Source organism: Selaginella moellendorffii, unplaced genomic scaffold, assembly GCF_000143415.4.
Source record: "Selaginella moellendorffii unplaced genomic scaffold, v1.0 SELMOscaffold_47, whole genome shotgun sequence".
In the NCBI taxonomy this organism is placed as follows: domain Eukaryota; kingdom Viridiplantae; phylum Streptophyta; class Lycopodiopsida; order Selaginellales; family Selaginellaceae; genus Selaginella; species Selaginella moellendorffii.
This window is the reverse complement of record NW_003314308.1, coordinates 91,220-103,618: the sequence shown is the minus strand read 5'-3', so window position 1 is coordinate 103,618 and position 12,399 is coordinate 91,220. Positions and strand designations below refer to the sequence as shown.

Genomic DNA, 12,399 nt, shown 5'->3' with positions numbered 1-12,399 from the left:
AGTATCACAATGACTTGATCATCAATTGAGCAACACCACGAGCAATGCCAATGTCATTACTTCAAAGGTTTATGTGAGTATCAAGTGCCAACTCAATTCGACAAAATGCAACATAAATGCCACACTCCACCAATAGAGATTTACAACACCCAACACCACTAACTTTTGTTCACAACATGGATAAGCACATGCCACTCTTTTTCCGACCAAACTCAAAACTAATCCAACACCAAGCTACTCAAGGAACAATAGCAAGGTTCCCCGGAAAAGAATTGAACATTGCAACCCAAATCTTTCAATAGCAAGCCTAGACAAAATGGTATAGCGCTTCACCGCTATCCATCCCATAACTCACCATTTGTAAGACTATCATTTCCAACATGCATCAAGGTAGGGACTCTTGATTGCATACTATGAACACGAGCAATGAGTCACACCTCGTTGCAAACCATCTCTCTAAGAAGAGAAGACGATTTATGTGTTTGACTCTTCGTCCCCGATGACTCTCTTTTCGGTCTCATCTTTGACTAAACCTCAAGCTTGCGTTCGCACTGCCTTCTGTCCAATCCAAGAAAAGTTTATGAGAGAGCATGGCAATGACTACTTGAACCAATAGACTAATCCCTATAGTCTTGATTAATCCACTTGTAATCATGCCTAGGAAGGATCCACTAGTACCATGCTAAAAAGCTATAGACCAGCCTATTTGCCACTCATAGCAAACTCAGGGAAGGTTTTCTTTCACCCACGGTACATGGAACAACTCATGGAACCACTGATAAGCTAACATTAATCCTGCCAACTCAAAGTGTAACCTCGAGTTGCTAATGTGCCTCACACACGAGCCCAAGTGTAAACTTGTGCTAACAAAGCATCTTAAATCCATCCTATGAGCCCAAGAGCACGCTCACATTATTAGGTACAAAAGGTAACCATATCCATACCCAATGAACAATTGCAAACCCTTTACACCAAACATGTACCCACTCGGATCATTGTTTTCATCTCTGCGTATGCAACGAGACTAGTTGCCCAATCTCATTGAATAGTACTCGCTGAGACTCATTCTCTGATACCAAATGTAGCGCACGTGGTTTTGACCCTTTATCCTATGGTGATTTACCATAGGATAACACCACGAAGCGGAACCTAAACCCTCTTTGTGCCACGTGACAGATGCCACATGTCACATGGCACGTGTCCATGCCACGTGTCCATAGGAACCCGAGGTTCAGGGCCTTGGGCCACTGAACGAAGGAACGGTGCCAAACTCCCAAGCGTGGAGCCAAGGAGTGATGAAACCGAACCACGGAGCAACTCCTGAGCATAAAGCCCAAGGAGCGAAGGGACAGGAGCCCGGAGCGACTTGGAACAGTCCTGGAGCAACCAGCATCCCAATGCCAGGACCAGCACGCAAAACGGAGCCAAACGGAGTCTAGCGCTATTTCGGCATACCGGTGGCCTAACGTGAGGATATAGGTACTCCACCAACTAGCATGGAAAGGAACTTGGGCTTAGACCCAAGCCGGATGCAGAACAAGGACAGGCACGCAAGCGGGAGCTAGACTATGCCTCAGGTTGGTCGGCCATGCCCGACCTACCCACTATCCCTACTATACATTTGGAACCCCCCACAGCCCCCCCCCCCCCCTCCCCTTGAGGAACACACGCTTTGGGCTTTCACCCCAAGCCTCCCTTAGTATCAGGAGTTAGTTTCTGGGACAAGCTCGAAACTTACTAAATATGGAATGCCCCTAGATTGCGAATTTGGACATGGGACGAACACCATTGTGTTCAGGACGATATCTACATTCCATAGATATGCCAAATGAGCAAATCTGGACACTTTCCATAAATAGCATTTGGGACCAAAATGAGACTAACACAAAGGGCATGATAGCGAGGGTGTTTGACAGACACGGTAAACTATCATGTAGCGATATTGAGGGACCAATCTCAATACGCAAGGGTTCTTGTTAAGCCAGTGCAAGACAAAGCAAAAGAGAACTAACAAGCCGGGCCAAGTATGCTCAGCTAAATAGACACTTAGGAATTCCTTCCTTATGCTCATCCGGCCAAGTATAGATGCAAAGTCCAGTTTACTAACACTTGAACAAGAGGGGCTAATAAAGGAAACCAGCAATACCGACCTCCTGCCATCGTGGCAGTAAGGTAAGAGTGTCCGTAAGGACTAGTCGATAGGTAACTTTCGATACCCGAAGTCACATTCGCGACAATATACAACATTATATATCTCCACTAGGAGTTCTTTAATGTCCTCAAAAGATGTACTTTTGCAAAGATTTGGAAGGCTTATTACACTAGATTGTTCAATAACAATAACCCTTGACTCGAAGAATACTCCTAAAAATTTAGCTATGGTTGATTGTTTTCACTAGTAGCTTAGGTCAACACAATTACCAAAAGAAGAGATGAAGGAAAAATTGCCATGAAATGCTCTCTATAGTCTTTTTTTAGAGGCAAAAGCAAGGCTGAAGAAGATGAATAAACATGGAAACCACTACTACTACTATGGCAACACATCCAAGAATGTGTACCTCCCACCAAGCAAGAGCGGGGAGGGGGGGGGGGGGGATTAAGGTGATAATGATAAGGATCTTAATGAGGATTTTAATGAACTTGATGAGCATGTTAAAACCAAACTTTAAAAGACTGAGTAATTTAAACCCTATTGATAAACTCTTTGTGGGTTGGGAATGGCATAAATGTTATTTTGTGCTTTCACTATCAAGGCTATCAATGAAGTAGGATTTGTTTTGATTTGAATCTTTCGTTAAAACACTTTTCAATATAGCCCTCAAGCATCATTTTCCCTTACTGAAAATATCAAAATTCTATGTGCACATTCTCCATATTATAGTGAGGGGCAAAACATAAAAAAAAAAAAAAACAATCTCAAACTCATCCATAGTAAATAATGACTATTTAGTATTTGTAACATAAATCTCCTCAAGTTAATTCCACTATCAAAAACCTATATTATACAAAACCATTAGAACAACCATTAAACCCTTTATATCTCTTTAATAACCAACTTTTTCACATTGGCTAGCCAAGCTAGATACTTGTTCATATTGCTATCATAAAAGAAATGTTAGAATATTAAGTATTCATATTCGTGATATTAAAGCATCAACATCTTCAACCTTGAGCATCTCAACACACCCACTCATCATTATGCTATGCATCTCTTGCATTTCTTGTTTATAACTCATGAACAATATTATGGATAGTTTAAACTTTAACAACTCTATACCATTAGCACCACTAAGATTTTAATGTTCATCTTGATTGCCACCAACTCCTTTTATACTAATGCTATGACCTAACTTTATATAATAAAGATAAAGAGGCCTAACTATAAAAGGGTAGCTCAAATTTGCCTCATCCCGTGCACATGTGTATGTATAACTATTGTTATAAAGAATGAAAATTAGTTTTACCACACAATGCAAATATAGATGGCAATGTGTGGTAACAGGTTGAGCAATAGAAAATAAACTCAAATCTGTATTAACCAACATGAAGAAAATAATATAAAACCGTTTATTATAAAAACAAGTTTGCCATAGTATTAGCCTCAAGAGCTACCTCAAAATTAGAGTAAGTTAAATTAAATCTATGCCCTAGAGCTTATCTTTTAACTCATGTGACCATGTGGTCAAAGCTAACAACAATGTAAAATTAAAATAAATTGCTAATAAGTTTGTTAAGAAGGTAGGTGGGCTGTTAAAATCCTTCTTGATGTATTGGATGAATAAGGCAATATAAAGGACACAATAACAAGATTAATGGAAGCTTTGAAACATCAAGAAGATTACAAGAATAGGCAAAGAATCACTCTTTTCCATGTGTTAGATTTCTAATGCTTTATTTCTTAGCACTAGTGATTACTCAATAGTGCTTAGCCATGTGACAAATTCTTATTACATGGTAATTGGCTTACAAAAAAATTAGCACAAAAGCATTTATTTAAGGTGTAAAATTTTAATCTTTAACCAAAGAATATCTAAAATATATCCTACAGATTTCTATGGGTAGCAAACAATGAATCCAGACGATGGGGAAACTCCAGAAATTTCTAGGCAAGCAGAAAGCAGGTAAATTGTAAATCTAGTATAACGTTTGTGAAACAAATAAGTGCAGTATGAATACCTGCATCTGGACCTTAGATCCAACTCCGTCTAAACTATCACCCTTTTGTCAGGCATCGTGAGAGAGTGGCCTTCACAAAGGTAGTTCTCAGTCTCTCGAAATAAACTATCACCCTTTTGACGTGCGCCTCATGCTCAGGCATCGTGAGAGAGTGGCCTTCTCAGTCTCTCGAAACGAATGTGAAGGCTGAAAATCCGGATTCCGGGTTTGATCCTAGCAAGTAACGAGAATTATATTTTACAAAACTGTAAGATAGTGATTCCTCTGGGCTATCCACAGAGTCAAATCCTTTTGAATCCAAGCAGAGTAGCTTGTCGAACCTGGACACTGATCGCTGTCTTCTTTTGTTGGTTTCAAACTGAGCGCTTCCTTTTCGAACGCTTACTTTTGTTGGGAGAGCCTCCATTGCTAGCTGCTCCGTTCCCACTGCTAGCATACAATTCCTCCAACGAGCCCTGTGGAATCCATCGGTGACTAACAGGAACAAAAGAAAGTACGCACCTTCGTGGCCTCGCTATCATCGCTGTCCTCGTCCGAAGAAGACTCGTCCCCGTCGCTAGTCTCTGGATCGGCTTTGCGACTTTCCTCCCCCTCTTTTCTCTCAGACGACGTTGGCGCCTTAGTTGATTCTGCGGCCAATCTTGTTTTCTCTGCTCTCTCGGCTTTTCGTTTCGACTCTGCTGCTTTTAGTTGCCTGAACCTGGAATTACAAACTGCTGTCTAAAAGTGAAACCAAAACGGACGAGTACCTTTCACCCCGTCGGCTTTCTCTTGTTCCTCCTGCCTCTCTTGCTGGTGCTGGTACTACAGTCGCTGCGGGTGGAGATGGAGTAGACCGCTTGGCCTGACCAGCCGAGATTATGTCACCACCGCCACTAGCAACGACAGGCTTACGCCCACCGAGCTTTCGCAGCCACACTTGTTGGCCAGTGCTGAGGATATGTTTGTTAGCCTGCAGGAAAATGAGTAAGTAGAGAGTTCACCACACGGTTCTCTGTACTTAACCAGTATAGACTGAGTCCGGAGGGAACAGAAAGAGCAAAATAGCCGATCATGAGAGGAAGGAACTTCAAAATTAGCTGTGTATTCTTTTGGCTTGGATCAGTCTGCAAAAACAACCCTCGTACGAGTTACGAAGTACAACGAGAAGTAGTATTTCAGTACCTGCGGCGGTTGCATAATCTGCATAGAAGCGTATTGTGATCCAATCAGAAGAACAGGCAGCACTAAGTACGCGATTGTGTCCCCCCATCCCAGGGGAGGATGCCCATCCTAAACAAAAAACGAGTTTGAAAACCAGCTGATTGCTACAAAATTATACCCACCACAAAAGGAAACAGCCAGGAGATACCACTACCGCTTTGACGTGCAGCTATTGTTGTCGGACCTGCCAGAGAAGGTATCCAGAAAAACCCTTCACTCAAGAGGCCCTGAAGAAAATGTAAACAAACAGAGAAAATCACAACCGGAAACTGACCTCATTTGCAACATTTGACAATGCCCTGTACAAGCCAATCCAGACAGGCAAAGTCGCCAAGGTTGGCAAACATCCTGCAAGAACAAAAATGAAGAAAGAAAGAAAAACATCAAGCTCGTGAATTACACTCATTAGAACTTACCAGCAAGAGGATTAACTCCAGCTTGCTTGTAGAGACGAGCTGTCTCCATTTGAATCCTTTCCTGGCCAAACGCAAAGACTCTTTCCTGAGCTAAGAGAGAGAGAGAGAGAAAAAAAACCAGTCACTGAGTACCTGATCTCCAGCATAACGTTGCTGGATGGCTTTCAATTTTGGCTGCAAGTTTTGCATAGATATGGTGGACTCTGCCTGGAAATTCGCAACGCCTTAGTATCTAGCCAGCAACAATCTCTAAGTTCTACCTGTGACTTCGTCAATGGGAACGTCAAAACTTTCACCAAGACTGTGAGTAGAATGATCGCAAACCCGTAGGCATACGGCACTTTGAGCGTTGTAAGACCGTCCTTCAACACCTAAGAGAAAAAACACAAAGGAGTATGATCGATCGAAGCATAGAATTCGCTCGATAGTATGTTCTAACCTTGAGCACCGCTTCCATGACAGTAGTCACGCCAGAGAACCAATCGCTCTGCTGGGCCTGTTGGACGGTCTCACTCGTGCCATCCGTTACAACATCCGTGGCGACAGCGGCATCCGCCACAGTGTAGAGAAATCCCTCCACTCTAGCGAGCGCATTCTGGACTGACTCCGGCGCTTGCGCTAGCAAATCCAATGCCGACTCCAAATCCTCCGGCTGACCTAGGTGCGCACTGACCAGAAATCGCAGCTCCCGCCGGCTCCTCGATCGCCGCAACTTGTAATACACGCTCTTTCGATCCAATTCAGCTCCAAAGAAGGAATTCCTGTGCGAGCAGCAAGAATGCGAGCTCCTTCTGGCAGCGCCGTGGGGAAGAAGCGAATGCGCGGCGCTGGTGGAGGAGACTAGCGTGGCCATTTCCGAAAATCCCGCACTAGGGTTTCATTGCTCTATCCACGTCCCCCACTCGCTGGCACAAACCCTACACTTGTAGATATTCCGGATATTTTCGCGGGGCAGAGGACTCGAACCGAGGTCCACGACGATTTGGGCCATGGGCCAAAACTCACATGCGTACGGTGGTCGAGATGAGGAGTGTGTGGCGAGGCCTGACCACCTTATCGCCAACGCGGTCTCATGGTTTACATTTGCTCGCGGGTAAATTCCATTCAAATGTGATACCAATTTTTATAAGCATTGTGTGGAGATTTTTCACCTTTGGCCCGAGAGGACGATGGCCTCTGCTATAGCTTCTTCCCAATTCCTTGCTGCTGGGAAGGTACGGTATTGTTTTCCCAGAGCTATAGAGCAATTGAGCGGAAATTCTTCTCTAATTTTTGTATTGTCTGTGCGAAAAGATGGAGCTGGCAGAGTTTTCTGGACTTAAGGCCTCGTCCTCAATGCCATTTGCGGCTCGGAATGACGCGACGCTCTTCGACACCGTGAGGCAACAAGTTTCCATTGTCAAGGTATTGTCTCGTACGGATATGATCATGGGAAGAACGAGTTCTTTATTAAACTTTCATGCTTTTGATAGTCTGGTGGAGCAATCAAAGGTGAAACCACCGCAAAGCTCAAAGTTGCCATCAATGGTTTTGGGCGGATTGGTCGCAACTTTCTCCGTTGCTGGCATGGCCGAAAGGATTCCCCCTTGGATGTGATCGCCGTCAACGACAGTGGAGGTGTCAAAAACGTAAGAGAAATCTTAGTGCTGATCGTGTGACTGAAATGTATGATCCATCAGGCTTCACACCTTCTCAAGTACGATTCCATGCTTGGAACTTTCAAGGCCAACGTCAAAGTTGTGGACGACAAGACCATCAGCGTGGATGGCAAGAACATCGCAGTTGTCTCCAGCCGAGATCCTTTGAAACTTCCTTGGGCTGACATGGGAATCGACATTGTGATTGAGGTACCTATAGCAATCTCGCATGAAAAACTTGGTCACAAACTTTTGCGATTGATCACTTTCAAGGGAACTGGAGTTTTTGTCGATGGACCCGGTGCTGGAAAGCACATCCAGGCCGGAGCAAAGAAAGTGATTATTACTGCTCCGGCAAAAGGAACCGACATTCCAACTTACGTCGTGGGCGTTAACGAGGCTGACTACGATCACGAGGTGGCGAACATCGTAAGGTTAGAATCTTCGCTGCTTCTTTGGGGAGTACAATCGATCTTTGGTTTGCAGCAACGCTTCGTGCACGACGAATTGCCTGGCTCCATTCGTTAAAGTCATGGACGAGGAATTCGGTACATTAAGACTAAACTTCATCCAAAACTTTAACTTGATGGCCAACTGTGACCAGGAATTGTTAAGGGGACCATGACAACAACACATTCTTACACAGGAGATCAGGTTAATGATTTCCAAGAAAACGAGAAAGATCTCACCAAGTTCTTGTATTTGTAGAGGCTGCTGGATGCCTCCCACAGGGATTTGCGGCGAGCCCGCGCGGCAGCGCTAAACATCGTCCCGACGAGCACAGGCGCCGCCAAGGCGGTGTCACTGGTTCTTCCGCAGCTCAAGGGCAAGCTCAATGGCATTGCCCTGCGAGTGCCCACTCCAAACGTCTCGGTTGTTGACCTGGTGGTCAACGTTGACAAGAAGGGCATGACGGCCGAGGACGTCAACGCTGCCTTCCGGAAGGCCGCCGACGGCCCCCTCAAGGGCATCCTGGCCGTCTGTGACATCCCGCTGGTCTCCGTTGACTTCCGCTGCTCCGATGTGTCATCGACCGTTGACGCGTCGCTGACCATGGTCATGGGCGACGACATGGTCAAGGTGGTCGCTTGGTATGACAACGAGTGGGGATACAGGTGAGCAACCATTTCTTTTCTCTCGAGGTTTTGACTAGCGGTTAATCCTTGTTTTGAAAAGTCAACGTGTGGTTGACTTGGCGCACCTTGTAGCTGAGAAGTGGCCCGGTGGAGCTCCGGCTCCTTCCGGTGATCCTTTGGACGAGTTTTGCAAGACAAACCCGGACACCGATGAGTGCAAAGTCTACGATGCATGAGAGGAAATCTTGGAATGAATTCAATTGGAAGTCTCTACTCTTGTAAGCCTGAAAGAGTTTGGAGCGAGCTGGAGGAGCTTAGAGAGTATGAATGGAGCTCGGAGAGTATGAAGCGTGGAGCTTGGAGAGTATGAAGTGTGGAACTTGGAGCGTGGAGGCGTAGAGCTTGGAGATTGATGCTTTACGAAGAGATCTACGAATATTCGCATTTTCTGTCGAACTTAATGAGCTTAGGGTTTAAATTTGCTAAAAAGAAGGGGCGATGGCGCCCAGCTGGGTGTTTCCAATGCTCCCTCGCGACATTGTGGATCAAGTCGACTATCTTCTCCAGAACTCTTTGCTGCCCATACAGGTGAGCGATCGATCAAAGGTTTTTGTTTTGATTTTCTTTGGGGCGTCTAGGTCGATGGCTTCCGGAAGAGCCACGAGTCGCACAGTTTCTTCGATCGCTTCTCTGTGCTCATTCCTTGCTTCCTTGAACCGGTTCGATGTGAGTAGCCTTCTTTTTTTATCTCGAGCGTGCTTCTCCTAAAGATTTTTGGTTGTCCAGGGGAAGTGATTTTCAGCTGTCAGCATCCATACTGGCCACCGGATGTGATTTTCGCTGCCCACGACTCGGATTTTCAGCCACTTGCCACGAACTCTTCGATTTCCTCCATTTTGAAAGGCTGGGACTCGAAAGATCCTTCCACACTTCTCAGGTTCCTCGTTGAATTGCGGTAAGATCTCTTTTTTTCTCTGATTGTTTAAAAGAGACTTTGGTACGATTTCCATCTTCTAGGAACGAGTATCTTCAGTATCAACGCAAGCGAGTGGAAGAGCTCAAGGATTCTCGTCTCCATTTCGAGGTTAACACACTCGAGAGCATTGAGGTAGCCTTTTATCTTTCTCCTCTTCTTCTTCTTTTGATTCCATGTTTGCGTGTTTCTCTTTTCTTACTTGGACAGGATCTTGAAATGGGACTCGTCACAGATGGAGACAATGTGAGTGAAAAGTCTGCCTTGTTCCTTGTTCTGCTGGATGATAATTGTTCGCAGTTTAACAGGCGCGAGTCATCTTTTCCATTCCACTCCACGAACTGGATCTTTCGAAGCTAGCAAGACAGAGTCGCCTTTTGCTACAGCCGCCTAATACCGGCGTAGTGCTGCAAGTGAGCCTTTCCTCGACTTTCTTTTGTTGGCTCATTGGAAAATTTGCTGGCTCTGGATGAAGGTGTGCTATCCAGTGCAGCGGGAGTTCACTTCTTCGTCAGCTGTTCCTCTGATTAAACTCCACGCTCCAAACGTTCTCAGGGAGGTTTTCAAGGTGGAGGATGTTAGGCTCCCCGCTTGGACGGACAGCATGTAAGCGTTTCTTTCTTTTCCTTGCGTATGTATTGTATCTTAGCTAAAGCTTGTGTTTGATCATTTAGGTGCTTAGCCGAGTACATTCCCAAGTTGCTGGAGTTGCTACAGTCACAAGTAAGCAGAATCTCGGCGGCTGTGGCTGATTTGGTTAAGTGTCCTGTGTAGATAATCGATGCTTGCGCGTCTCTGACGCTCAGGAGAAATTTCATAGAAGCATTGGTTCCGGTCTTTGGAAGGCCTCTTGAAGCTGAAACGGTTAGTTGGAGTTGCTTGATTCATACAAAGAGAAGAAGTTACACGAAGTTTTGCAGGATTTTGGCAGAAAGGTTTCCATGATAGCCTCGGCTGGCGTTTTCACCTTCTTGGTAAGCAAATTAAAGTTTGTTTCTTGTTTCGGGCACTGAGACTTTGGTGATGCTTTCTTCTTGAAGATCCACATCTCTCTACCGTTGCAGTTTCCAAAGGTCCAGCCCACCTTGCTGTTGCAAAGCTCACAGGTATCTATGTGTTGTGATGATATCGTTAAGCTAAAGCTTCGTTTCTCAGCACTTCGACTCGCAAGGACGGCCAATCTCTCGAGCATACGAGGATTACCCTTGGAGTCCCCGCTGGGATCCAAGTGAGATGGTGTCCCGGATATGGTGCGTAGTGTCTCATCCATTCTCTTATACCCTTTCGCGCGCTCAATTTTCTTGTCCAGTGACTTCATCACTGAGGAGAATGCTTCTTTCAAGCAGTACTGCAACGAAAGCTTGCAATACCACTAGCCATCTCGCTGGGTCACCTCCTCTAATGACATAGGAAAAGGTTTGCTGCCAAGTTTAGTCCTTAATTCTTTTAGTGAGATCTCGAAACCCATGCACGGGCTATGCTACAGTCTTGGATCCCTCGCATTGCATGAACGTCCAGGCAGCGATCATGGATTGCGAGACGAAGAATTTGTCCCTGCCCAATCCAGATGCGGGGTACTGCTCGCGATGCCACCAGGTTTCAAGAATTGCGGCTATTGATTGGGCCATGTACGGAGGGAATACAACCCTCTTCTTTTGAGGTATGAGTTGGAGCGCTCCATTTCTTTGCTCCTGCAGACGAGTGACATGCATCTTTGATTTCTTTGCCTCTTTCTTCTTTGTTTCTTCCACTTTTCTCTACTTCTCTCTGGGTTGAGTGCTATTGTTTAGCAGGAGCAAGTTCTCCTTGGTAGGGGCTGTACAATTTAAAGGGTTCCTTTACCCGGTTTAATGACTGCATTCCTAGCAGAAGAGTCAAAATGATAGCCTGCCGACTATTTCTATGATTGGAATCTTTGTAAATGCATCTATGTTCGAATGATATTGCCCGCCTTATGTCACTCCTGTGTTCGTCATATGAAGAATGACTCTAGCCTACCCTAGGTGTGTTCAGCTCATCGATTAGAGCCTATCTTCTCGTTCTTTTAAATGATTGAGGATTGCAACAGGCTGGTTGTGAAGTTGACAGAAATGCAATAGCTACCCCATCATTCTACTGCTGCCATGTAAATCAGTTGGACCCATAAATTTAATTTGGAAGAATAAACGCTTTAAGCTTGTGAAGCTAATAATGGGTCCAGGCTTTCAATATTGTTTTGGAGTGGTCGAGCTAGCAAATATATCACTAGCATGTATTCAGGCTCACACATTCTAACTACATTGCCTCTTCTCTCTCTAATCTCTCCTTGTCTCCATCCTCTCTTGCACATCTAAAGAGTGAATATCTAGTTCCTAAGTCACTTTAATTATGACAGCACTAGGTGAGAAAGATCTTCCCATTAGCAACTTTCAGCTAAGGCTGTGGATGAATATTTAGTGAAAGTAGATAGGATGGGAGAGAGCTTCTACTCCTAGCAACAAAACCAATAGTGGCAACAACCCAGGAGCAAACCTATCATGCCTCTTCTTCATGGCAGCCCATCCTAGATTTTATGCAAGTATAGTGCCTAATTGCTTGGTGTGGGTCTCTACTATGCCCACAGTGGCAACAACAGTAGCAGGAGCACCAAGGGCACCCAAGCATCGTCTCTCCTTATACCTTGTGATGTATGCCTGAGGCTAAGCATCTTAGATCATGTTTCCAAGATGTGGCATGGTGATTTGGATGATGCAACATCATCTACAACTACTTCTAGCCAAGAATTGTCACTGCCACATTTTCCTATAGGGAGATGGCAACAAGGCAAAGTGTCATACTCACCCTGAGCTACAATACCGTCAATTCACTCTTTTTCATTTGTCATGGGACCATGTCTTGTAGCTTTTGCGAGTTTTTTTTGCCATTGGGACAGTGTTTGC

General features: G+C 44.9%; 3 protein-coding genes across 6 annotated transcripts; 2 read left to right on the top strand and 1 right to left on the bottom strand.

The window, feature by feature from the left end:
• Positions 1-4,113: 4,113 nt before the first annotated feature.
• LOC9658322 (inner membrane protein PPF-1, chloroplastic) lies at positions 4,114-6,705 on the bottom strand. 3 transcript variants are annotated; one of them, XR_002993695.1, is made up of 12 exons: positions 6,235-6,705; positions 6,056-6,166; positions 5,928-6,002; positions 5,796-5,856; positions 5,654-5,727; positions 5,502-5,606; positions 5,341-5,448; positions 5,182-5,282; positions 4,926-5,128; positions 4,678-4,876; positions 4,497-4,631; positions 4,114-4,389 (listed from the first exon to the last, which is right to left on the bottom strand). XR_002993695.1 is itself a non-coding variant. In XM_024686117.1 (11 exons), exons 1-11 carry the CDS (start codon positions 6,646-6,648, stop codon positions 4,530-4,532), a joined length of 1,554 nt encoding a protein of 517 aa, XP_024541885.1. In that variant the 5' UTR covers positions 6,649-6,705; the 3' UTR covers positions 4,117-4,529. The 3 variants fall into 3 exon arrangements, 1 of the variants encoding a protein (XP_024541885.1); XR_002993694.1 differs by having other exon boundaries at positions 4,117-4,631; XM_024686117.1 differs by having other exon boundaries at positions 4,117-4,631; positions 4,926-5,126; positions 5,179-5,282.
• A 168-nt stretch (positions 6,706-6,873) lies between these two features.
• Positions 6,874-8,781, top strand: LOC9658321 (glyceraldehyde-3-phosphate dehydrogenase B, chloroplastic). The gene is made up of 9 exons (XM_024686115.1): positions 6,874-7,009; positions 7,089-7,199; positions 7,268-7,423; positions 7,475-7,642; positions 7,706-7,866; positions 7,919-7,980; positions 8,037-8,086; positions 8,141-8,547; positions 8,609-8,781. Exons 1-9 carry the CDS (start codon positions 6,965-6,967, stop codon positions 8,742-8,744), a joined length of 1,296 nt encoding a protein of 431 aa, XP_024541883.1. The 5' UTR covers positions 6,874-6,964; the 3' UTR covers positions 8,745-8,781.
• A 114-nt stretch (positions 8,782-8,895) lies between these two features.
• LOC9658320 (BRISC and BRCA1-A complex member 2) lies at positions 8,896-11,361 on the top strand. 2 transcript variants are annotated; one of them, XM_002981079.2, is made up of 14 exons: positions 8,896-9,096; positions 9,147-9,234; positions 9,295-9,463; positions 9,526-9,616; positions 9,692-9,727; positions 9,790-9,894; positions 9,957-10,087; positions 10,156-10,204; positions 10,256-10,345; positions 10,402-10,455; positions 10,522-10,587; positions 10,637-10,731; positions 10,791-10,897; positions 10,968-11,361. In XM_002981079.2, exons 1-13 carry the CDS (start codon positions 9,007-9,009, stop codon positions 10,855-10,857), a joined length of 1,131 nt encoding a protein of 376 aa, XP_002981125.2. In that variant the 5' UTR covers positions 8,896-9,006; the 3' UTR covers positions 10,858-10,897; positions 10,968-11,361. The 2 variants fall into 2 exon arrangements, with proteins under 2 accessions (XP_002981125.2, XP_024541886.1); XM_024686118.1 differs by having other exon boundaries at positions 10,791-11,177.
• The last annotated feature ends 1,038 nt before the right edge of the window (positions 11,362-12,399 follow it).